Source organism: Semicossyphus pulcher, unplaced genomic scaffold (genome assembly GCF_022749685.1).
Source record: "Semicossyphus pulcher isolate SPU_LCO1_2020_fin unplaced genomic scaffold, fSemPul1.0.p SCAF_4, whole genome shotgun sequence".
Classification (NCBI taxonomy): Eukaryota; Metazoa; Chordata; class Actinopteri; order Labriformes; family Labridae; genus Semicossyphus; species Semicossyphus pulcher.
The window spans coordinates 34,059,449-34,086,371 of record NW_027211715.1 but is presented as its reverse complement, the minus strand read 5'-3'; the positions used below and the strand labels follow the sequence as shown (position 1 = coordinate 34,086,371).

Here is a 26,923-nt window from a genome sequence, read left to right as displayed (position 1 = left end):
CTGCCCGCCTTCCTGACTCTCTTCTTTCCCCTGCAGCCTCGACTCTGCAGGGTCAGGCCCCAGACGGCTCGTTCGCAAACCGTCATGGCCGCCACGCAGTGGGCCACATTGACGACTTCAAGGCTCTGCAGCAGCAGATCCTGGAGGGCAGCGCTCTGCTCCGCAAGATGGAGGTCACCCTGTGTTCCCTGAGCACGACGCAGGAGTTCAGCCTTCATCAGGTGAGAGACTCAGAGACCGGGAACACTTAGAGTATCAGGAGATGCCGATGTGGCTGAAGCAAAATGGGTCTATTCACTTTTTAGATCACAGTCGTACATTTATAAGAAATTCACTTTTTTTTCTTCACTCCAATAAAGCCATCTACTCTGCCCGTGCCTCTTTCAATGCTACCCACATGCCCAAAGAAGAATCTACACATTATTTATCACATTTAATGAAGTACAATTAAACTGTATCATATAATAATGACATCATTGTGTGTTTTGTGCCTCTCAGCCTTCAGACTCCGGTTCTGTCAGGAAGCTGCTGTCGGATGCTAAAACCCTGCATGAGATCCTGGAGGAGTCGGACTCTCTGCTCCGGATGTTCTGGAGAGCAGCTCTGCCGAACACAACGGAAACCAAACAGGTCAGAGAGCCAACACGGCGTCCATAATGATACTGCTTCAGAGAAAGCGAGACAGCAGGGTCTGATGTGGTGGAATATGTAGACGACTTTGTTCCTGTCCTGTTATTTTTATTGTTGCATCACGTTATATGGAATAAAACACTTGGCGATTTGTTTTGGCAGAAAGATTTAGTTCCAGAAGGAGAGGGCGGAATCACTGAGACATTAAAATCTTTAATGATTTGAGTAATTCTGCTTCTCTAGTGGTGACATTCACTTCGTTTTAGATGATGATTTTAGAAGATTAAAGCATTCAGTTACAACTGGGAGACTTTGTAAAATCGTGACTTTATCCTAAAAAACAGGTCATTTTCTGCAGCTTTCTGCTGGTTGTTCAAAGTGCAAACATCTCTGTGTGTGTTTGCAGGATCAGTCTCTGAGGGAGGAGGTCGCTTCTCTCCGCTCGAGGCTCTCCGAGAAAGAGGAGGCTCTGAAGGACGCCATGGAGAGAGTGAAGAGCTCCAACCGCACCAAAGATAGCATGGAGCACTTTATAGTCAGCCAACGTGAGTCACTGATGCTCCTGCTGTTTGTTGTAGAGCATATCAAACCATAAACCACACACATTCTTCCAGTATCAACAGATCAATAATCATGAGGTTTCTTCTTTTAAACAAACAAAGCGATCGTCATTATTTGATCTCTCAGTCGCTGCAGATCTGTGCGCCTTTGATCCAAGGAGTTCTGAAAGATGAATAATCATGATATTAGATGAAGTTGCATCATCATCTCTGTCTCACTGTCTTACATCGGCTCCTTCTGGCTTGTTTTTTGCAGCCCAACCTGTTTTTATCCAATTATTTATTTTAATCCAGCAAACAAAACACATAAAAGGGGCCAAAATTTAGTTAGTTTGTCCACCACTAAAAGAAAATTACTGTGCGTTTTCCTGTCTCCTATTAAAGAGGGTAATCAAAAATTTATTAAAATTAACTAAAAGTCTTATTTAGATTTCCAGTGACTGCTGCATGCAGGACGGTGCAGAGCAAATACAGTGGAAGTCTATCATTTCATTTGAATGACTTTAAGGAGATTTAGTGTTTGAGACAGACTTTAAAACTGTATCCTTAAACTTTCAAACAGCCGTCACATCGCTCTCTTCAAAGCCACCAGACTCCATTAACAAAAGTGATCATTTTACTCCGCAGAGTTTGGAAGTTGCTTGTCTCGTGTTGCCTGTATTGTTTTGTTATTGTGTTGTTGTGTTTTACACAAATATTGTTTTTTTATCCAAACTAGCCGTTAATAAACACCACAGTCACACAATAACTCAAAAATAACTCCCCATTTGAGGCAGTGGTAGACCAGAAACTCCCCTGTTCTTTAACATAAAATCAGTGTTTTTCTGAATGGAGTCTGGTGTGTGTGCAGAGAGCGATGTAACGTCTGTTTGTGGTTAAAACAATCATCTTCCTCTGTAACAAAAAGGTCTATCTCTGTAGGGATCCTTTCTGTCATGTTGTCACACACTTAGAATAACAATCTGAGCCTGTCAGTGGAAACAACAAGAACTTTTAGTGGACGACCTTTGACCCATCAAGGATTATGTTGCAGCCATTACAGCCTGTTTCACAGCTGCAGGATGAACACATCTACTGGAGACATTCACACACTTTTTGTACCTGTCATTTCTCATTTCACAAATATATAATAGTCTTGCCTGCACTTAAATTTCTAAAAGTACCCTTTGGATAATAAATACATGAACTTCTCTGAAAGCTTCTGTTAATCTGATTTATGATGGAACAGATGACTTACGGATGCTCTGTGTGTGTTTGTCTACAGTGTCGAGGACAAAGGACGTGTTGAGGAAAGCAAAGACTAACTTACAGGTGAGTTCAGGAGTTCTCTTATGTCACACCACTGAGCATCATGAACCTTTTGTTCCAGCAGGTGGAACGAACTCAGTACACAAGCAGATAAAATCAGTTATTAAAGTCAAACCCCCTCTCACCTCTCTCCTTTCCTCTGACTCCTGCTGAGTCTCCTCAGGAGAACGAGCTCAGGATTTCCTCCCTTCGCCAAGCCTCTTTCTCCATCCCCCCTTCCCAATCTCCCTCCTCTTTTTCCTCCTCCTTCTCCTTCTCCTCCTCCTCTTCCTCACACCCCTGGTCCAGCAAAGGTACGACCCTCTGGCTTTGCTGTGATTGGTTCAGTGGCCTGATAACATGACAACGCTTGCTTTTTGGTAAAAACCCTGGTATTAATTATATTTGTGCATGTAGCCGATAGAGTCAACACATTAAAAACACCCCAGATTAAACTGAGGCTCTTGGGTGTCAAACCTCTCGTCCAAATATGGTCACTTATGGCTGGAAAAGATCAACATGGGCACTTTAGCCTTCAAACAGTAGTTCACAGTCCACGTGTTCAACACTCTCAAGAACTCACATGTACGAGCACACAGGCGACAGTACACACATGATGACTGCACAGTTGCAGACTACAGAAGCAGATGCACGCAAGCAAGAAATATGGAAACTCTACAGAGTGTGTTTAAACTGGTGGCAATGTTTGTGCAGCTGAAGTTTCATACTTGAACTAATTATTCTTTTACTAAAATCATTGTCAGCTTGTTCGTAATCTATTCGCCGAAGCCGTTATCCTCTGGATCTTACGGTGTGAGGGGACGATTTTATGTTCTCAAGTTACAAATCATCTCCTTAAAACGACTAACTTCTGTTTGCATTAAATGTCAGTCAGTGTCCTTAGATAATTTGTGCATGTATCCAAGAGGAACAGAATTTGCTCTGACTAAACATGCATCACATCTCTGTGTTTATCAGGTGCACTTCTTCCTTCCATCCAGGTTCTTTGCTCTTTTAGTTTAAACACCTGTTCCCATGTCATGCTGCAGAACCCTCAAACTGAGCTTGGATAAACTGGAGGCATTCTGCATTACGTTTTTGTGGCAAAATAATTATTAAAATGTGTTTTTGAAAGGGTTGTTCAAGATGCACAATCATATTTAATTTATGCACATCTGAATTCATTTGAGGGAATTTATTACGTTTTTAAGGGTATAATTTGTAAATTTTATGGAGCGTTTTATCAAAAACATTCTGCAGAGATCCTCAACGAGTGATGTAGAAATACCATCATTCAAAAGTCTCTAAATGTCTCCTCGTTTGTGTTCCAGGTGAAAACGCAGGACGCTTCTGTGAGCTCGCCTTCTCTCCTGGTTGGGGTGTCGTGAGGCCTCGGACCTCCTCCACCTCCTCCTCCTGCTCTTCTTCTGCTGCTGTCCAGGGAGCGTCTCACCACCACCAGCGCCCCCTGCAGTCAGCCTTCCTGTAGTGCACCAGCCCCGAGTTCCTCACCGTCATCATCTCCTGCTTGAACAGAAAGTGCTGGAAAGTTCTGGATCTTTTATCGGCTGGAGAAACATTTCAGCTGAGTGACGTCTGTCTGCGTGTGGTCAGATTCCTGCTGGTTCATGAGAGTTACTGAATGTCAATGATGGCTTGTTATGGGTGTAATGTGTGTGCAGGTGTAATGAGGGCTTCTGCTGAGACCATCAACTGAAATGTTTTTGTACATTTATATGAGACCAGTCTGATTGGCTGAAGTTGGCTGATGATTCAGAGCTTCTGACTTTTTCCTCCCATTTTTGCAAGTGTAACTCAAACAGGAAACTTTGATGGTGAAAAATTATGAAAGGCTGCAGTTCCTCTTGTGGCCACTGGAGGCTGATTCCAAAAGTGAGTCAGTCCCCATCGAGCCCCGTGTTTAAACTTTACAGCAGAAATAAACAAGTTTACAGCCTGATATTGGAGGACCTTTTATATAACTCAGCTGTTCACATTATATTAAGGCTTAAAGTGACGCATCATTAGGGGCGTGGCCTCTTTGAATGACAGGTGGGAGCTGCCAGCTGTCTGCTAGGTGTCCCCTCAGCTAATTCAGTCACTGAACGTAACCTCTGGGCCGTGTTTGTGCTGTTGGAGCCTTTTGGAGAGTTTTCTGTCTTGCTCTGCAGCTTATTGTTCTAACAGACCGTTTAAGAACAAATCTGAGACTCAGTTTTATTCGTGTATATGTTAGCACTTAAAAGCAGGTGTCTGTGCCTGCGCTCATTGTACCTGGCTTGTTAGCTTAGCCTCTTAACTATCTAATTATCCAGCTAAAAAGTTAGCTTTAGGCATGGACTTAAATTTGAGAGTTTGCTAAACCCCCGTTCCTCTTCAGCTCCACCCTCGTGTCCAAATATGGTCACTTCTGGCTCCAAAAAACAAGATGGCAACAGCCACAATTCTAAATGAAAGGCTTCTAAGCATAGCCCAGAAACCAAGTGGAGATGTCACAGTTGCTTTATCTAATTTTTTGTAAAGTCCCTGGTCTAACCTTTGCAGTTTTTAAAGTAGACATATCATGTTTTTGAATGTGATTCCAAATCCATGCTCGACAACAAAAGAGGAAATATTCTCGTTTACTTTTCAGTCAGAAGTTCCCAATCAGAAGCCGACTTCAGCCTCGTACTTCAGCAGGGATTTAAGCAGCAAAAATCCCCGTGATGCCAGCAGGAGAGGGGCTTTGAAAAGGCCAAAACCAAACTGCAAAGTGCTTCCTGTCGGCCTCTGCCGAGGCTCATGTTTGTAGTTAGTGTGTAGACTAGTTGCATGTGGATTGAGGAGCTTGTGGAAACAAAGCCATACTCTCTGACAGAACGGTAGTTTTTGTGTTTGTGTCATAAAAATGGCCGACTACTGCTAACACACTAGAACAACCAATAGACAGTTTGGTTAAATAGCCGGCAGATGATTTTCTCGTGCATTTACTCACTTTTAAAACACAGTTGATGAGCTGTTGCTCAAACTCCAGAGTATTACTGTTAGATATGGAGTCAGGTCTCAGATGTTAGAATATATATGTGGGTCCAACCCAGTCTGTCCTGCTGAAACACAGACCTGCAGTGTTTGAAGCCTTCTGATGGAGCTGCTGTGATGTGCAGCCGCTCAATGAACCAGTGTTACTAAAAACAAGCATATGTTCCAGCCTCAGATCTGTTTTACATGAAAAGACATGTAAGTGTGAGTGCACGGTCCAAAAGAGATGACATTTCAGTTTTGTAACGAGTAAATGGACCACACTTTTATTTTTTATATATATCTTCAGGTTTGTTTTCTTTTTATGCTAAATTTGTGACTTTTTTAAGTATAAATTTCCCTCAAGATGACAATCACCTCCAAGAAAACAATCAGTCCTGAAACATCTCTATGTGAGGATATCTTCTTCTAATCTTCTGCAGGATCTTTGACGCTCACTGCGCAAATTTAAACTTTCTGTAATTTGGTATTTGACACTGGCTTCTCCACATTTACTTTCTGTTTTAGTTTTTCTTGTTTCCTCTGTATAGTAGGTTAGCCGTTTCTTTCTGTGCATGAACTGTGGCGTCGCTGCCCTCGATTACTTTTACTGAAATATGCAATTTTTGGGTTACTGTGCAATAATAGCCTTCATGTTTGCATTGTGTGGATGTTGTAGGTCTGGGTTATTAAAGTGCCATGGTATCTGTTAAAGGTTAAGTTTTCTGACAATCAATTGAAGCAGTTTTAATGGTCTCATATGAATCAGAGTTTCATACAAAAAGTGAAAAAACAGCAAAGTAACAGCATAAAAAAGCACTGTAATAATATATTTATAAAGCAATAAGATCAACCAAAGCGGACAACTTGTTTATAGTCGAATCAGGTGTAAAAAAAAGATTAAATTTAAGCATTTTGATGCGTAATCTCCTGCAGGTCAAAGGTCAAAGTCAGTGTCTATCTCAGTGTCTGTGTGGCCGTACGAACCACACCTCATGTATGTACATATTAAAGGAAGTGTACATGGATGCAAGTTTTTTGGTCGCTGTTGGACAAAGACCAGCTGTATTTCTATGCATGTTCTCTTTATAAAAAATGTTTTGGGGTAAAAGAAAATAACCTTTCTAATAAAAAGGGATAAAACAACGACTGCTTTGTGTCTCCTACTTTGGAGTATAACACTCATTTTGTGTTTTATTACTTACAGGGTAAATTTACAGGGTGTCTTTATAAGATAAATGTTCAACAATATTTGAGGTATTGAACCAAAAAGACAATTCAAATGTATTTGTATAGAACAATTCTACATTTTTAAAAGCATAAAACATGTCTGAGGTTAAATTGATCTCTTATAAAGACATCATTAGCCTTCTTTTGTCACCATCATTATAACTTACGGATTAAACTTGTTTTATTAAAATCTAAAAATAAACACAAAAGCGGTCTGGAAGGCTGCACGATATGGTTTAAATGGACTTATAAAGAGTAAAAATCACATATATTACACATGTTTTACAGTCAGCAGGTGGCAGCAGACGCAAACTAATCACAAACTATTACAAACTACTATTCTCCCAGATACACACGCGCGCACACACCTAACACAGGCAGGTATTCAATATTAAATAAATCTATTACTATGTTTTTATATTCATATTTATGTATTTATGTGTGGACACATTTCTAGCATGGTTTGTGGTTTTTGTGGAATTACCGGTATACATGAGGAAATCTTCACTCAAGCTGTGTCAGCAGGTGGAGCTGAAACCAGAGAAAGGAAGAAGATTGGTGGGCCTTCAAAATAAAATGCGTCAAACCTGCTAAAAGTGTAATATCAGCAAATTGAGGACCAAATACATGAATGTCACCATATATTCAGACAATTCAGTGACACATTTCAGAGGTCAATACTTTATTTGTTATATCTTTTACAAGTCAGACCTGTCGCCTCCACGACCAAGTGCTGTTTCCACACTCCACCAAAGTTCTTCATTTATAATGTATGTTTAATAGTAAAAACCTCTTACCTCTGTTATACATTTCTTTTTGTGGGTTCTTGAAGCATATACTATACCAACAATGCCTTTAAGTTGCATATTGTGTATCTCAAAGCATTCACATTTTATTTTATGCATGTTTTATCAAATGAGGGTTTAATTATTTTTTGTGCAGATCCTCTCATTATGCGAAACAAACAACAACTTTGATCCCAAATGAATTTCTTTACAACAAAAAAAGAAAAACATGTCCAGGAAATGGTTATTAGCACAGCCCAAATCCCAAAACTCCATTTTCACAGGACATTGCAGTCTGTATAACATATGTCACCCTCTGCTCTCAGAGAACTGATCTGGAGAGGATTCAAAATAGCCTTTAAGAATATAAATTAAGAGTAGACCAGAGTTCTCAATATTTCAACTTATTCTTTTTTAAAGAAAATCTTTTCCCTCTCATTTCCCCCCTTTTGCCGGTCCTGAACGTTTGTTAGAAGAACATGCTTTTATTTTGGTACATCCAACCGGATGCTGCCTTCTTATTCTAGCTAGCTTGACCTCAGTGACCACGATAGAGTCAGGAAACAGGCTGAGCCGTGCCGTGCCGCCGTTGCAGTTCAACCCAGAGCTTAACCCGGTGTCTATACCCAGAGCTTAGCTTTTATTTGAGGATGGAAGAACAAATGAAGAGGAAATTGACTGTCGGATAAACCAGCGAGACGGATAAAACCGACAGAAACCAGGCGGGATTCACCTGGAAGCGTCCGTTAGGAGCGCAGACAGACCTGTCATGGGTGTCACGGTGTTTCTGGGCAGGTAAACGTTAGCAGGCAGCCTGGCTAGCTGCTCAGCTAGTCACGCAGCAGGGCGCTAATACAGGTAGCTAGCAGGAGCAGCTAACTTACTAACAAGTTGGATGGATGAAGTGGAAAAAACCCAGCATGGATGTTTTTGACCGTGAAAATTACAAACTGTCCTTGTGAACGATCGTAAACCCTTTTTATTGTCTTGAAGGAGAAACTGGTGGCCACTGGTGCTGCAGGGTTGATTGACAGGTTGTCACAACGGATTTTCCAGATGTGGAGTCGGCATGAAAAGTGTTGCTAGGCTCTTAGTTAGCTAGCCACATCTGTATGACTGGCTACTGACCAGGAATGGCTGCCTGGAAGAAACTCTTTACTGGACTCTCAACTCTACAAACTGCATCAACAAGCGATGAATTTCATTTTGGCAGCGAGGTGTCACTGAGCCGAGCTCACGCGCTGCTAGCCCGCTAACTGAAGTCACAGAGAGGATTCAGCAGCCACAACAAAAGGAAGCTGTCAACAGGGTCAAACCCATAAACACACACATAAGGAGTGTTTTACAGTGAAGTTAAAGATGAAGAGGACAGAGAATAAAAACAAGAGGAAAATGTCTAACATGGAGCAGCAGCAGAGAGGGGGAGAGGACAAAGATGCGGTGAGTAGTGAAGTCATGCAGGTACTGTGTCAGTGGGTTTCCAGGATAACTGGGCAAGTCAGTTAGAGCCTGTCAGCCCACGCACAGGGCACAAACTGCATTAAAGTGTATGAACCGGTGTACCAAACCTCATTAACAAATATGTGCATTTAAGGCGTTTTTGTTTTTTGGCACACCCTGCTTATCTGTATACGGTTTAAAAAAACAAACAAAAAAAACATTTTGTCCAACTTAAGACAAATCATGTGTTCTGAATAATGCTGAATATTTTCACAGCATTTTTTGTGCAAGGTTCAATTAATTCTAAAACACAAGTTCATATACCAACACCCACGCTGTAGTCCCTTTATGCTGCACACAAACAATTTAAAAACAAACAGACATATAAAACCCATAAGCTACACCTGAGCTACAGAGGATGACTTTAGGAGTGTCACAGCCTCTGGAAAGAAGCTGCTGTGTAGTCTGGTGTTACAGCAAATCATATTTCTGCATCGTTTTCCAGGAGGGTGAACAGGCTGTTACAGAATCCTTATAATGTTCACCTGCTCCACCTTTACCCTTTTTCTGTTGACAGTTGTGTGTGTCTTATTCTCATTCATCCTAAAATCAACTATCAGTTCTTTGTGTTTTTACGTTGAGCTGTCCAGGCTGTAATTCAGCTGTGATTGAATCCCATTAGTGGCTGCTAGTTTAAATCTTATATGCAGCATTTAATGCAGCAGTTAAAGAATGGCACTAGTGGTGCTGGTGATGAATGCAGCTGGTAGGCATTGACACAGTTTCCTCGTCTCATAGAGAGTGTATCAGCTAACCTTGATACTGTTCACCTTTCTGAAAGACGTTTGTCGGTCAAACATCATGCTCCCTTTCTCTGTTCCTGCAGCCCTGCATCATCTCTGGTGTTTGCCATGCAATGGAATGACTGAAAATATCACAGATTGTCCCTCAAGTGACGGAGTACACTGTGTTCTGAATTCTGCATGGCTCGGTGTATGAATGTGTATTTTAGTGAGTGTGTGTTAGTGCGTGTCTTTGGTTGCCAGGGGAAGCGAATATAAAGCGGGGCACAGGGGGAGGTCTGAAGAGCACTGTGACAGCTAATCTCTGCTCTGATGGAGATAGAAGATGATGCTTGTGTAGTGACTCAGCAGAAAGTCGATACGGAGAGAGCCTGCGAGAGAAAAAGGATTTTAAGTTAGGTGTTTAAAATAGATCAGCCCGCCAATAGCTGTAGTGTTTTCTGCACTGTGTGTGTGTGTGTGTGTGTGTGTGTGTGTTGTTGGAATGTCGGCCGTGTTAATCTGGGAAATAACATTTTAGTTGTGGCACTGCAAAAAGCTATTACCGGCTTTAACTCAAGCGACTGTTTAATGAAGGTGTATTCTAACTGTGTATGAAAGGCAGCCATTTTAGACGGGGAAAACACTGATATGCCTCTGCAAAGAAAATTATTATACATTGTCCACCGTTCCTGGTGTGTTCCAGCGTCTGCTCAGCTGTGGTGCCACCAGAGATGATGCAGGGCTGCAGACACTGCATCATAAACCACGGAGACACCGTTTCTAACCCCCCGCCCATGCTTTGTTTTCTGCACTATTTGTTCTGTAAAAAAGATTCTGCACATATCAGAAGATATCTTCACAGATAAGGATGTATCTTATCCATAGGCCCATATCGGCTGATTATATTAGCCAACATCACATCAGTCAGGCCCTGTTTAACGACAGGCTGGAATATAAGACGCAGTCTGTTTTGGGGATATCCTCGAGGGAAAAAGCTTTTATTGCTATTTATTAATAAATATTTGTACACAAGTTATTTCAACACAATCTCGACTTATTTTCATTAAACACATTCAAACACACAAATTACAGCCTACCATCTGTTTTCACTGTGTTGAGTTTGCATTCCTGCTAGCTAGCGGTGCGGTTGTTGAGCTCAGCCTACGGTCACGTTGATTGTTGTGAGGATGGTGGCTGCTCTGGTGATTATGACTGTACATGTCTGTGACGATGCTTTAGCTACATTAGAGCTCCTGCATTTATAATGGTATATTGGTCGCACCGGTATATCGGATGTTTTTAGATGACTAAAAACAGTATTAAAAATGTGTCTTATACGCTGAATGTACGGTACACTGTTATGACCCTGTTTGAAAACAGCCTGAAACTCTCATCAGTCAACAAAGCTGGATGTCTTGTAGGATTGTTAGGCTTTGGTGTCACGACAGGTCGAGGGACACGTTGTTAGTTTTCAGTGGTTTTTTGCAGGAATTTGTGATGTTTCTGAGTGGCATCATGGTAGTGTCATAAAGACAAGTAATTTATTAATTTCACTCTTGAATGAACCACCTGCAGACTTACATGCTTTCTTCCTTTGCTGCATTGTTTGCATTCAGTAATCCATTACAGTGGACCCGTCATGTCTGTTCTTACCTTCAGTCACAGTGAACTCATCGTTGCATGATAATGCTGAAAAGCTTTGAAAACATTTTTATGATTTGAGTTGATTTTTTTTGGCTGCTTGCACCAAACACGGATCAACGCTCTCAGACGTTACAGCTCACGATCGGCTTTAAGAGGCAACATTATGTTTGATAGCAGCTCTTAATTCCTGTTTGATTTAGATGTTATGAGTCTCAGTTCATTCAGTTCTTTTCATAATAAGAACTGCGTCCAAAGATGAAGTCATGACTGAAGTTCAACGTTTCACATTTCTGCATGAAGTCGTGTTTTTCAATCTCCAGACGTCTGATACGTCTCACTCTGTCATGCAATGTAACCGCACCCTCCTGCCTTTGGGATGGATGTGAATGATGAGGTAACAATGATCTGATTTGACCTAAACTGTCATGTTTTAAATATTCCAGGATCAGCACTTTGTCCTAACGTCAACTTGACTGTGGAAAGTTTAGATTCTGGAGCCAGGTTTGAGCCGGGGGAGGGAGGTGTTGAGTTTGAGGGAATGTGCTTTATGGTATCATGGGAAGTCTGACAGATGTTTTTGAGCTGCTGCTGTTTTATGTGTTTTTGTGTGAAAGAGTAGGAAACAGAGGAGCAGACGGGGTGTTTTCAGCCATTGTGACTTTCTACCTATTATTTAAAATGCTGGGTTATGAGTGATGACGCTTTCAGAGAGTGTCTGCATGTGTTTTACTGTGAATATTTTAACATGTAAGGTACGGTACAGATAACATTCTTCAAACCCACCCGACTCCATTGACAAAAGCAGTGATTTTACTTTGCAGAAGAAGCGAGTGTAACTGATCAAGGCAGCAGTTTTACATTTAGTGTGCAAAGTGTGTTAAAATATATTCTTTGCACTTACACTTATATATCAGACTTTTTGGTTTTTCGTTCCCCAAACCTCCGTTTGTCTTTGTGGAAACATCTCTCCCTGTTCGGCTGAAGTGTCTTGCTTCGGTTTCACACATCCTGGGAAATTATAGACTCCGTTTCCTTTAGTAGAATCACCTTAGAATTATGTGTCCTCTTGGGACATGATTCTAATGGTTGTGTAATTTTGTGTAACGTGTGAGAAATTGAGTCATTTGAAGACTCTCCTCTTCCTCCTGAGAGTTGCACTCGCTTGTTAAAAACGTCTCATCTTCCTGTCCGTGGGGCCTCTCACAGGTTCCCAGCTGCTGATTGGCTGATAGAATTGCACCTCCTGGGATGTTTTCAGTCTGGTGTTCCTCTCTGGTCCTGACCCATCCCTGTTTTACTGCTCACATGTGCTCTCTGACACGGTTAAATAGGAGCAGTAAAAGCACTGCAGTCCTCTGCACACAGTAAACACTCAGACAATGTTCCTGCAGAGGCCTGAGAGGCAGCTGTGTGAACACAGCGCCTGCTTCCTTTTTCTAATTCACTGCAGCTCTGAATGTTGCTGTGTTGTATTTGCATCCAACTCAGCACATTACAAAGGCAGATGAAGCGCAGTGTAATCTTAATGTAAGCAAACATTTACCTGGTAGTGCAGCCTCTCTTTCTTTCATTCATTTGCTTCCTCCTGCTTTTCGCTTTTCTTTTGACCTTTTATTCAAACTTGGTTCCGCCCTTCTTTCTTTCATGCAAGAGAAACTTTCCTCAAGGTCAGATTTTATTGTCTTACCACACGACGTTTTGAATTAGTGATTGTAGCAGAGAGCTAACATTAACAATCAGAAATTGGCAAGAAATGCAAATTTATCTGCAGTTATTCCTCATTGTCTTCTGGGAGCAGATGTTGCCTCTTCAAAATGCTAATTGTGTGCTATGAATACAGTTTTTAATAAATATAAGAAGGTTTTAAACATGTTAGGAACATGAGGGAGATATTGTCTGCGTTTGGCAGGAGTGTTAAAACTGCAGTCGCTGTTACTGTGTTTGCCTGCAGGTGACGGGTGTGGTTGTGCAGGTGTAGAACTTGTCTGCAGCCTTTATATTGCATTTTATTAAAGATATTGTAATTGTGAGAAAGTTATAAACTCATGAGGTGGTTCACTTCCAATGAAAACAAAAGAAGCAGTAATTTCTTCCTGCAGATGGGAGGATAATAATTACATGGCTGCACTTGAGAGATGTTGTTCCTGTGAAGCCCCCCAGCAGGATCAAGCTAATTAGGTCAGACTGGAGGTAGACTGAATAACCTACCGCAGATTAACAATGTACTGTACAGGAGAGTGTTAATGAGGGGAGAGGGGGGGCACGGAGGATTTTATCTTAAAGCTGCATAGTCGAGACTTGTGTAGAAATGAACAGCAAAGTCTTGGAGAGTCACGACTTAAAGGTAAACTTACAACCCATCAAAGAACATCCACTAAACTCTAAGTGTCTGTCAGCATTAAGCAAATGATCCCTACAATGACTGACTTTTCTTTTTAGAGTTAGCTCATGAGACCAGAGACCAGAGACAGCGTACACGTCGCTCTCTTCAAAGCCACCAGACTCCATTAAGAAAAACATTCATTTTACTTTGCAGAACACAGAAGCTGCTTTTCTCGGCTAACCCGTATTAGTTTGTTTTTTGGTTTTTGTGTGTTACACAAATATTGTTTGTATCCGGAATAACCGTTATTAAACACCACAGTCACACAATAACACAAAAAAACTGATGGATTGAGGCAGCTGTAGACCAGCACCTGTGAGGTTAAATTACTGTTTTTTCCAATGGAGTCTGGTAGCTTTGTAGAGAGCGATGTAAAGACTGTTTCTGGTTTAAAATAGCATGTAGTCCTTCAACAACGAGGTCCTGAAATTATGTAAAATGCAGGATTTTCCCTGTAGGTAGCATTCTGACAGTGTTTGCTTTTTAAATGAAACATCATTTGGAAATATATTTTAGCATGGAGAAAGTAAAAACAAGTGACCTGTCCTGTGTTGCGTTTTATCATAGATCTCTATTCGCTTTGGCCTCACTGTGACAAACAAAAGGAGCTGAGTGGATGAAAGGAGATCAGACAGGAAGTGAAATCTCTGCTTCTGCTCTGCTTGTTCCTGTCAGAGAAACATAAGAAGCCTTTATGTTTGACAGAATGAGAAGCTTCACAATTGGCTTGATGAATGTTGAGATTCTCAGCGGTGCAGGACTGTAACACTCACACTGACAGAGCAGATGGCTGGGACAGCTTGGCGACTGGTCTGAACAGTGTTATCTAAACATCTCAGATTTCCTACATCAGCGCTCACATTTATTTGGATTGCAGTTTATGTGATCCGCGCTCCCTCCTGCATTCGCTGGATTCCAGCTGCAGGTCAGAGGGTTTTAGGTAACATGATGGAGAGGCCGTGTAACAACCGATTTCAGGTTTGCTTCTGCAAAGGTCTTTGTTTGGATCTTCCTCAATTATAAGAATACGAGTTGGACCAAAGGTGTTGTTTTGATTTAAGTCTAATATCTGCAGTTTGTTCCTGTCTTTGAAGATGTTTTAAGGCAATGCAGAATGATTTTTACTCCTGGAATCAGGATGAAACACATCCTGCCATGTTGGAGCAGAAGACATAACAAACAAACAATGATGTTGCTGATGCATTAATTGTTCTCAGAGCCAGCTCAGCTGCCCTCACGCTGTTCTTGTGAAAGTATAATCATGCAATTTAGGATTTTAATCAACTTTATGCAGCTAATGTTAGCAGGTGTTTTTCAGGCTGCAGCTGCCTTCACACACTTCTTCCATTAGGCTGCGTGCCTTTGTTTAAGATGCTGAAATAAATGAGCCCCTGTTCCTGTTAGTTGCCTTTACAGCGGTTTGCTTGAGATTGGACGCTGCAAAAGCGAACCACTTTCAGACGACTGAGGAGACTCACAGGGAGGACATCCTCACTTTTATGAGCGCTTACACGACCTGCCGTGTTTACATTTCACCTGTGTCTGAAGACGTCTCTTATAGGCGGACATGTTTACCCAAGTTACAGTTTAAATCGAATTTAACTTCGTAAACTTGTCCTGAACCTTATCTCCAAATGAAATGATTAATCTGAGTAGTTCCACAGCTCAGCTATGATCTGATAACGTTGGTTCTCCTCCAGCTCTCTAAATAGTTTATTGTCCTTGTTGTCCACATCTCTCCATCCTCATTTCATCCAAATGTAGCACCTTTCTGTCAGACAGAAGAACATCTATATATGTAGGTGGAAACAGTTGTTTCTGTGTGGGATCTCCAGAGTGCATCATTTTGGAAACTGGGTCTACCTCAGACACTTTAGAGTCCGCACCTAAATGTGTATAAACTGGAGATACCTACATACCTGCCATTTAAATCCCAATTATTGTAAGTACTGATGAAAGTATAGATATATGATCAGGTATTAGCAGCTGTGTTTTAACATTTTAAACAACTTCACAGTTTGCTTTCTGATCTCAAAGTCTGTCCCACAGTAGCCTTGGCTTTTTACTCTTTCCTGGTCATTAGCTTTATGTTTGGTTAACCATTAAACCTGCTTCCCTCCTTTTCAATGATATGGGACAGTGATTCCCTCCTCCCGTCATTTAACCAGCCACGGGGATCAGCTGAGGAGCCGTCGAGCCAGAACGACCTCTGGGACTCCAGCTGATCGTCGCCTAGAGCTGCACAGGCTGAGGTGGCTGATTAATGGAGCCCAAAGGGCTAATGGGTGTCGGGAAAGGTTTTAATGGGAAGGCACAGATGCAGGAGGGGGAATGACAATTACTATAAAGCTCTAATTAAGCAGAATTACAGCCTGGAAGGGTCCCATACTTCAATGCATGTAAATGGCAATTAATATTGCAATGCAAAGATGGCAGCTCATGCTTTCTGCTCACCTTTGTTACCTTTTCAGTCAGTAAGAAGTTTCAGTTTTTAGGTCAGGCGTTGCTTCGCGTCCCCTCATCAGAGCTCGCTGCAGCAGCTTTCACATGCAGCTTTAAATTAAGCCGTCGGGCTGTTAAACCCAGAAAGAAGCGAGACTCAGTCTGTTTTTTAGCTTCCTTAATGAAGAAAATCCATCACTCTGTCTCTGCTTAGCGCTGCATTATGCCTCTCTGTTTCAGCGCTCCCTCCCCCCATCAGAGCTGAGTGATGAGCTGATCTCACACTGAGCTGGGTGCTACGTTACTCTGCCGCTTACTGACAGAACCTTTTCTACATGTTCTCCTGCTCTCTATTGTCCCCCCCGACCTCCTCCCTCTCCACCACCTCCCCCTGCTCCTCTTCCCTTTCTTTCGGCCATCTTTGTGTGTTGTTATTTTTGCCTTTCCCCTCCTGTTATCCTGCGTGGAAATCATATGGATCTTGTTTTGTAAACATTACTCCGGTTATACTGCAGATATAAACGTAGGTTTTTGGAAGTAGAACGATGAATGAATGAAGAGTTTTTGTCGGTTGACGTCAGCAGGATTAGTAGAAAGTTGGTTATATTAAAGATGGAGACATCATTTTTTAAATTTAAATGTATGGGATGTGTGTGTGTATGGGATGTATGCAAGTAGCATCGTTCAATAAACCTGCAGCAGTACAGTATCCACATGTTTGCATCCAGTTAAGTTGGACTATTTGGATTGTAATGCAAGTTTAGTTTGTCAGACACTTTCAACATGGCTGTCATTTGATTTAAACACCTTGTGCCCAAATGATGAGGATAATCGCTCAGTGAAGAACCCCCTCCCCGTGTGCCCTCAACCCAATACTTATAATTAACCTACCACATAACCCTTAGTGGTCACAGCAACCCAAGCAGCATTCATGCGAGTGGGCGCCTCCCTTCACCGGTGTTTCATCGAGTTAGGCCCACGACACCTCGCGGAGGCTCAACAGTTAGCTCTGGCGTCCCACCACCCTCCGTGCTAGCTCTTACCGTCCATCACACCCACACACAGAACTTCTTTGTGCTACCAAATCCTAATGTAGAAAATGCAACTATTCCTGCACCTAACGTTATATGTGAAAAAGGAACAGTGCTTTCTGTGCTCCCGCACACCTGTGCTCGTGATGCTGTTTCATGTAAGACAGACTAATGGATTTATATGGACACTCAGTAATTAAGTTATAAAAGTGTTCTGAGCTTGTAGATGTTCTGTTGTGTTCTTCTGCCAGAAATATTTGACCGATAAAATCCAGTTCAGATGAATGATGGTATGAGGTCATCAGTGAGAGGTCGTCATCATTTCTAAACCTTCCTACATTCCTCTTGCACAGGGAAACATGTCTTCATAGAGGGATATTTTCCCCTTGGTTGAACATGATGATACATATAAGGTTGGATGGAGTCAGTTTATATACCATGAGGCAATGTGAGTTATTCAATCGTCCTCTCCTCCTCCAACTGTTTACTTGTAGTTTGTTAGTGCGTCAGCGTGCAGAGCCTGAACGCTGACATTAAAATAAGAAACATGAAACTGTCTCAGTTAGTTTTATGACCTAGAGGCTCGATGTTAATGTTGAAACCCTGGTGTCTATGTGTGTGTGTGTGTGTGTGTGTGTTTGGCAGCTGTGTCTGTTCTCTGTTAAAAGGTGGAGCATTGGGTGCAGTCACTTGTTTTGTTGTTCCTCCTGAGGCCTGTTTGTTTGTGTGTCAGTGATTGAAGAAAGTGAGACCAGTCTTTCATATATGCAGTGTGTGTGTGTGTGTGTGAGTGTGTGTGTGTGTGTGTGTGTGTGTGTGTGTGTGTGTGTGTGTGTGTGTGTGTGTGTGTGAGTGTGTGTGTGTGAGTGTGTGTGTGAGTGTGTGTGTGTGAGTGTGTGTGTGTGTGTGTGTGTGTGTGTGTGTGTGTGTGTGTGTGTGAGTGTGTGTGTGTGAGTGTGTGTGTGTGTGTGTGTGTGTGTGTGTGTGTGTGTGTGTGTGTGTGTGTGAGTGTGTGTGTGAGTGTGTGTGTGAGTGTGTGTGTGAGTGTGTGTGTGTGTGTGTGTGTGTTGTATGGTTCCCTCACAGTTTGGACCTCTGAATACGAGGTCACGGCAGAAAGAGAGGAGCTGGAATGTTACAAGCAGAAACCTGCAGGTTCACACTGACGGCTGCTGTGTGAGTGAAAGAAACTCTGCACATCAGCAGGATTCATAACATAAAGCTGCTGCAAGTACAGCTAATAATCTAGAATATTTCAATCTCTGTTGTCTTGCTAAATTCAAGATAACCTACACTGCCACAGCGCTAATACAGTCTCTGTCTTCTGCACAGTGGTTGAGCCTCTGGCCTACTGATTGCTTGCAGAATTTAACGTGTTTTCCGGTATGAGGAGCTGGATGTTGAGTCGACATTCCCTGGAGAAATCACAAGCGTCGAGCATCATCACCCAGCGAGAGCGGGGGAAGCTGTGAACTGTTTCCTCCGAGTTTTGAGTGAATTGTTTCTGTAGTCGAGCAAACAAAGAAAAGATTGATGACTTTAGATGATGAGAAACAACAAAAACAAGTTAAAATCAAAAGAATAAGAAACAAATTTAATGTTCGGGTGGAGACGGAGACTAAACGATCAGCGAGGACACTAACTGGATCTCTGTTATAGTGAGGTCCATCTCAGAGCTGCACAATACATCGCTATTTATCTTCAGTGCAATATGAGCACTCACAATAAACACATTCGTGCATCGTGCAAGCTTACCTGCAGTTACCCCTCATGTCTATCCTGCAGGTGCTGCAAACAGACGTGGAAGAGGTCTTTGATGGAGCATCTTTAAAGCAGTCAGACCTTAAACCATTTCATAGCAGCTGCGGAGGAAGATGGCGGGTTGGTTAGTTGAGACTTAGCCAATATTTTCTTTAAATATGAACACTAAGAACAGATCACTGGACTTCTTACTCTTTAATGCGGTTTAACCCACCTGATGCATTCAGAGATAAAGGAGATCAGTGTTGCAGGCATGGTGTGAGAACTTTAATGTGCACTCCAGGGCTGGAGATAAAAAACAGACCATCTGATCAGAAAACAAGGTCAGCATCACCAGAGTGCTGGAGGTGTTGTGACTACAGCACAGCTGGTGCCTCAATCATGTTGTTAAAAATAGCAGCAAGACATTATATGCAACTAGAGAGCAGCAGCCTTCTAGAGACGAAACCACCCAAGGTTCACTCATCATCCTTCGGGTCATGGGAACTTCTGACCGTGCAGGGAGCTTCAAATGATTTAGATGTAATTCTGACATATGCAAAATGTATAACTTTAACTGCAGCTGCATAACAAGTGACCTCATGTTGAATCCTGACCCCAAAGCAGAGAGCCACTTCAGTCACAGCTACGAGTAACGTTGCACATTTTACCAAAGCTTTTAGCAGCTCGAGCCACCTCCTGACCCTGCACAGGACGGGCAGCACTCAGTAGATACAGTCATGGGTGGAGGGTGGAGGGAGATATTTGGAGAATATTTTCTCCTTCAGATTTTTAAAGATACGGTTCCTCTTTTGCCGAATACGTGGGATAGATCTGCGGGCGAGAGAGCCACTTTTAACCCACTCTGATATAAAAAATAGCTGTCTCAAAAAAGCCGACGTGGGAAGGAAACAAATTTAGAAAATCCACGTTCACACACTTTCACTACTTCTGTCAGTCAGTGAAACGAGGTCGACCAATCAGCAGCCAGAGTCTGAAAACGCTCCGTGTTTGGCAGGTGTTTGGTGCTCGCCTCACTTCCTTCAGAGTGCTTTTAAGAGCTGATCTGAGGCCAGATCCTGTACTTTGTGATGCTGGAGATGCAGAGGAGGCGTGTGTGTGTGTGTGTGTGTGTGTGTGTGTGTGTGTGTGTGTGTGTAACTCTGCCCCTGTTTCATGTCACAGTGGTCTCACTGTTTACACACAAACTGTGTCAACACACGTTTCACGAGCAGCTTGTGTGTTTGAGTGGGTGTGACCGGGTTTACATCGTGTTCATGTACAGTGCTGTAAATCAAACAACACGGGCGAGCAGTCTTGTGTGTGTGTGTGTGTGTGTGTGTGTGTGTGTGCGTGTGTGTTTGTGGAGGTCAGTGCGGCCGTCCCTCCCTGTCCTGATTGGGGGTTATTAACCTTTGGGCAGTGGCCAGCAAAGGAGCTTCCATCAAAACATCCTGCTTCCTCCGGCTCAGCAGCTCACTGTAGCAGCACAAAAACACCACTCAGCCTCAGACACAAAGCATGGACGCTCTTCCTGTAAAAGTTCTTTAATTACATGCAGATGCAATTAGACGGCTTTCATGTAGATCTTTTCTCCTCAAAGAGCTTTGTGCTGCATTTCAACAGTCATGCTTTCAGCTGTCAGGGCTTCAGTATCTTGCCCAAGCACACGCCGACATCCAGACTTGAGGAGCCCGAAATCAAACCAGCAGTCTTCACGCACAACCTGCTCCGCCTCCGAGCCACAGCTGCCCTCTCATGCAGCATTTTATCTGGCTGGAGTTTCAGATATTCTCTTATGATGCATTCAGTCTTTCACTTAATGACATTCCAGTACTAGTTTTTTCCCCTAAACCTTTGGTACTTTCTGATACTGAATAATCCTCAGATACCAGTGCAAAACAAAAACATGCTTATCATCGGCAGAAAAACACAGATTGCTTATGTTTTGCTCGCTTTAACTGCACTGCATCTCTATTTACAGATTCTGCATACAAATGTAGGCGCAGGAAGTGTTCTGGTTTCCAATCGTAGTGCGTTTTCTAGTCAGAGCAGTATCGCCCAATCACATATTAGCAGGCTTTGGTTCCATGCAGGAACAACAGTCCGTTTGCAGAGCAAAAGGGTCGGGACGCAATCTGCCGTGATTCCATCCCAGCTCCCATCGGCGGTCATCTGAGGACGATTTAGCTTTTTATTAATCTCTGCAAACGGACATCTGCAGCACACTCAGCGAACAATCTGCTCTTAGACTTCGTTCTTAACTCCAGCTCTGTCCTCGCTTCTTAGCTTGTTGGTCAGACTGTAAACAATGCACAAGTCCTTGATTGCAAACCGCAGGCTGAACCGGAAGCCCCAAAAAGTTGTCCGTCACTCCCGAAGGATTTATCGTCGTCAGAGGACAGCCGAGATTTTTGTAACCATCAAATGAGATTAAATAAACCTTTATTGATCCCACAACGGGGAAATGTTCAGTGTTACACCGCAGCTAATAAAGAGAAGAGCACACAGTGCACAATAAATATAATAAACATGATCATTTACCTGATAATGACAGTGGACTTAAACTACCAAGTGTTGATTTGAAACTCTGATTGAATCTCGAAAACTGCACAATATTAAATACATTCATCAAATACATCGTGCAGCTGTAATGCACAATCATCAGTCTGATCTGCAGCTGCAGGTGTGATTTGTTATCCTGGGAATCGTCCTGGTGAATAGCGTGTCTGACAGAGTAACCACCTGAATGTGAAGACTTTAACTCGTGAAAAAATGCTGTTGCTTTTGTTTTAGGGCGGTATTAAGAATAGGTCTGGAGGAAAAAACACAACTTGACTTCACCATAGTTTCCCCTTTGAAGATCTAGCTTTCTAACTTTCTAACTCGACCTCTTTTCTCACTCTTTCACCGTAAACCTCCTCTCCTCTGAAAACACTCCGCGGCCTTGTGATTATTGTGTTTTTTTCACCAGAGGCAATCTGGGCCTGCATGTGACTGAAACTTTGCTGCACACTCGCACACCCACACGGCAGGGACACGCCCGGGATTAAAGCATTGGAGTTCAGATATCAGTTTAATCCTCAGGGAATTAAACACGCGAGCAGTGACGAGTAGGACAGAGCGCTACGATACCGTGCTCACAGAGAGTTTTTTTCCCTCCACATGCTTAGGCCTGTTTCTGACATGCTGCGGTGTGAGGCGGGTGGCAGGTGTAGCTGCAGAAATGACTCAAGCAAAGCAACAAATAATCACAAAATACAGATCAAATATTATTGTAGACATGCACGTGTCACTGACAGTCTTTTCACTCGGCTGATTTCTGTCTCCCTCCCCCCATCTTTTATCTACAGGTATAAAACACTGCGGCTGTGATTTGTGATCTAATTTTAGCTCTAAAAACGTCCGGTCATCCAGGTGAACAGTAATAACAGCCCTGCCTTACTGAGCCATCAATCACACAGTGTGGTTTAACTAAATAAACTCAAATAATGACCCGTGTTGTCAGCTGTATTGACATTTAAAATGAGCGATCACACAGCGGTTTAGAGGACATAGTTAGCGTCTTAGCTTTGTTGACATACAAACCTTGAACTTGTCTGAGCAGGCGTCCAGAGTTTAGTGTTCCAGGTCCGAGTCAGAAAGTCAGGCTGATGTTTTACAGGTGCCTTTTCAATGAAATCAGTTGACAGGTAAGGGTGGTGTGGGTGGAGGCACAAATCCTTTCTCTAATAGGTTTATACGGAATATAGTGCAAATTATTTTAAAACTTCTCTTTAAGACATTAAAGGGGACAGGTATTTTTTTATTAGAAATATGTATGCCAAAATGACAAAGTGCATGGCTTTACTTGTTTAATGTAATCCAGGAGGCATGCAGCGATCCAAATCCAGACAGTAGACATCATCTAACAAAATGTAACTGATATGGTACACAACGTGTGCCATTGTGAAAATTCAGACTTTAAGTTCATTAATGTCATCCTGTAAATATCTCTGGAAATGAAATAAAGGGGCACTTTTTATAACAAATGTAACACTAATATGTCTGTGTTTGCTCAGTTCATTACATAAAACCGATGCACAAACCCTGCAAAGCCACTATTTGTATGAATGAGTCCTTCCTAATTATTTGCAGGATGGCCTGCAAGGACGCATACAGCCATTGGTTTAAAAAAAGATGTTTAACTCAAAAAGGAACCAGGGCGGCTTTTACTCAAATCAACTGTGGAAGGTTCCAGGCCTTTATTAGAAGCAGGCTTGTATCAGAGCCAGGCCTTTATTTATAACAATGTTAAAGTTACTGCATTACTTTCTTAATGCAACTCAAATTAGAAGTGTCTCTGTGTCCCTTTATTTCTTCTTCTAAGGCTTTTATTTTGAAACATAAGCAGGAATGTGTCGTGGAAAGTACCACACTTAAAGATGTAGCTGCCTGCCGCCGTCTTTTAGCACTTATTACTACAAAATATAGTTCGGCTGAGGGCTGCACGGGGGTGCAGTGGTTAGTGCTGTTGCCTCACAGCTGGAAGGTCATTGGTTCAAACCCCAAAAGTTGGCCTCTGTGGAGTTTGCATGTTCTCCCTGTGCGTGCGTGGGTTCTCTCTCCGGCTTCCTCCCACGTGCTTGAAAGGTTAATTGGTGACTAAATTGCCCATAGGTGTGAGTGTGAAAGGTTGTCTGTCTCTGTGTGTTCGCCCTGTGATTGACTTGCGACCAGTCCAGGGTGTAACCCCGCCTTTCGCCCAATGACAGCCGGGATAGGCTCCAGCCTCCGGTGACCCTCAACAGGATAAACGGTGTCGATAATGGATGGAGATAAATAGACAAAGCATGATTGTTGAATTGTTTAGATGAAGGTAACTGCATGCTCATCATCATAACCACAGGGAGTTTATCCACCCTTGTTTCCCACCCAGTCATTTTCACGGACCTGCCACAGGCCTTCATTTGAGGACGTTTTTCTTCACTGTTGCCAAGTGCTCGCTCAAAGGTGGATTTAGTTGGTCTCTGTTTGTTAGACAAGAGGACCGTTTAGACCTGCTGTCAATGTAAAGTGTCACGAGAGACCTTTGTTGTGATTTGGTGCTATATGAATAAAAATTGATCAGTTGATTGATTGATTGAGCAATTGTGTTTAAATTGCTCCTTGGTTTCCCTTGCATTAACGCTGGAAGGTAAGACTGCCGTGTTCTGATTCAGGAGCTTTAATAAGAAACAATAAGGAGCCATTGTTATGATTCATGTTCTACACCAGCAGAGTGTACCGCCCTTTAAAGCTCCTCTTTTTACTGCAGAGATTGTAAACGTTTATGAGGGCCGAGACATCAGAAAAGTGACCGCTCTGCACAGCCCATATTACCTTATTGATTAACTGGTTGATAAAAAGTGTTCATATGAAAGAGGCTGCTGGCTGAGAAGGCTTTAACTTACAGGGAAACAATCAGAACTTCAGGTGATGTTTTTGTACTGACAGAGGACGAGAGAGATCACTGAGCGTCTGATTCAGAAACTCAGTGACCGCTGCTGCTGCTGCGAAGGAAGATTAGTCAGGGCTCAGAAACTGGTGCAGCGGGCTTTCTCTTCCTGCCACACACACACACACACACACACGCGCACACACACACACACACACGTGAAACAATAGGCTCACACACACAGAAGGATTACACGGTCTTGGAGTTGGTCCCAGGACTCAGGTGAAGGTTTTGGCAGGGCTGCTGCTGCTTAGGTGGGTTTGTTCTGCAGAAGTGTAATGACATTATCTTCCTGTGCACACGTGTGTGTGTGTGTGTGTGTGTGTGTGTGTGTGTGTGTGTGTGTGTGTGTGTGTGTGTGTGTGTGTGTGTGTGTGTGTGTGTGTGTGTGTGTGTGTGTGTGTGTGTGTGTGTGTGTGCAGCTGTATTATCTAGGTAAATATATCAGATCACACACCGTATAAGCAGATAGTCACTATTAAAAGACTGGGATCAGGGAAACGTGATCAGGACATCCTGTTTTGGAGGAAACATCGTGCTGCACAATGTTTGTTGAATTCTTTTATGACATTCTGTGACAAAGATCAAAGTGGGTGAAGGAAACAGCAGGTTAGTGTGGATGTAGTGAAAGGTGGAGGCCTGCTCGGTGGAGGAGATAAGAAACGTTTAATTTGCACACAGGTGGACACAGTGTGTTTGCTCTCCTTCCAGCAGGTGTTTAGATTTTTGGTCATCAGCTGTTGTACTTTGATTGATTAATATCTTTATTTTGAACATGTTAAAATAAAAGTAGATAACAAATAAACAAGAAAAGTATTTAAACATGTGTAAACAAAAATATCCATATTCAACATAAAGCAAAGGGGACATGTTCGAAAAGTTTACACTTATTTTTTCCCTTTCTTATTTTTTAGAAATAATAAATACATACATAAGTTAATCAATTTAATAAGCTGTGACAATCATTCCTCTTCTCTGTACCTATTGAAAATGTCTTTATCGTTTAAACTGAATTAAGTTTGCTTGCATCAGCTGTTCAAATGGTTCAAATTCACCCCACAGATGGTTATGCACAACACCCCCCCACCCCCAGTTGAAGAACATGTTTTGAATTTTTCTTGCTATATATTAAACATAATCTGTGCTGTGTTAAATTCTACGAGATCCATACAATTCTTGATTTTGTGGACTTTTAATTTGTATTACTTCAATTCATCATTCATTGATGTTTGTAACTAAAATATCAGAGAGAAAACGTCCTCAAATGTCCAAATCTTTAGTCCAAAAAGCCAAAGATACAAAGTAAAGGAAACACGAAAATCTTTCATCAAATCACTGATGAAACTTTATAGCCTTGTTTGTTTGTTTTTGCAGTTTTCTTAAACATGTTTTTTAAAGGTCAATTTGTGCCAGTAAATTATAACTTTAGCCCAAATTCAACACTTCCTGCCGTGTGTTTTCAGTGAAGGTGTGCTCGTTCACCTGAAGTAAAGAATAGAATAGATTATTGCCAGGTACAGGACAGTACAAGTACAGGGGAATTTGTGTGTGTTGCTCCTGTATGCCCGTCCCATTATTGGGATTATTTTTGCACATTGTTGTTGCACTGTGAGATAGTTATCTGTCCATCGTGTAGGTGAGGTGTGGCGTGTGTTACTTTCCCACCTTAATGTCTTTGCACTGAGACGCTGGTTGGAGAGCAGCTCCACCAGAGTTATGATACACTTTTTATAACGTGAAACAGGAACCCTCAGGGGAATAAAGCAGAGGCACCACTTTGACAGCATGTCATATATTTAATGAATTTAATAATGCTTCAGACTTTGATCTACTATCTCAAAGATCAGGAGATAAGATGCTGCAGGATGTCGGTGACTTACGTAACTCCTCATGCTTCCTTTTTTAAAACATGGACTAAGTTGTTTATCGACCACAAACCACAGCGTCTTTATTAAACTCAACCATAGCGTAGTTCTGACAAGCGTATAGGGAAGAAACATCCAAGTAAGACATGTTGGCAGAGAAAGTATTGCAGCAGCGTTGCGTGTCTTCCTGATGCAAAGGAGTTTCATTATGAATGTCCCCTCAGGCATCATCACTGTGTTTATTATACTGTGATTACAGCCGTCTAGGAACATGCCCAGAATCTGTGTGTGTGTGTGTTTGCAGACTGGTGCACACACTTTGCTGACACTGTTACAGTTTATGCTAATAACCTCCATGTTTGTGTTCTGCTTTTGCTCTCCATCATTTTGTTGGCTCGCCTCCTTCTAACCTCCTCCTCCTCCTCCTCCTCACCATCCCTTCTTCTCTCCTTCCTTCCATACTTCTCTCAGTCTGTCTTTTTCCATCTGTTTCTCCTGAGTCATACAGAGCTGTTTGGGCTGGCTGATTACCTGCAGCCAAACTGTGTGTGTGTGTGTGTGTGTGTGTGTGTGTGTGTGTGTGTGTGTGTGTGTGTGTATGTTGCAATAAGCAGTTTTATCATTTCAG

The 26,923-nt window shown here is 42.3% G+C and overlaps 2 protein-coding genes across 3 annotated transcripts in view; both read left to right on the top strand.

Annotated features, from left to right (window-relative positions):
* The window catches only part of pde4dip (phosphodiesterase 4D interacting protein), a 90,246-nt gene extending 83,643 nt beyond the window's left edge, over positions 1–6,603 (top strand). The window contains exons 39-44 of the mRNA XM_069679487.1: positions 37–221; positions 499–630; positions 1,037–1,175; positions 2,455–2,501; positions 2,662–2,791; positions 3,809–6,603. Of these exons, the coding sequence (XP_069535588.1) occupies positions 37–221; positions 499–630; positions 1,037–1,175; positions 2,455–2,501; positions 2,662–2,791; positions 3,809–3,966 (791 nt within the window). The 3' untranslated portion in view covers positions 3,967–6,603. The remainder of the gene's footprint in view (positions 1–36; positions 222–498; positions 631–1,036; positions 1,176–2,454; positions 2,502–2,661; positions 2,792–3,808) is intronic.
* Positions 6,604–8,300: 1,697 nt separating this feature from the next.
* Positions 8,301–26,923, top strand: part of mast2 (microtubule associated serine/threonine kinase 2) — a 162,432-nt gene continuing 143,809 nt past the window's right edge. For both annotated transcript variants that reach the window (XM_069680601.1, XM_069680600.1), the window contains exon 1: positions 8,301–8,929. In XM_069680601.1, the coding sequence (XP_069536702.1) occupies positions 8,849–8,929 (81 nt within the window). In that variant the 5' untranslated portion in view covers positions 8,301–8,848. The remainder of the gene's footprint in view (positions 8,930–26,923) is intronic.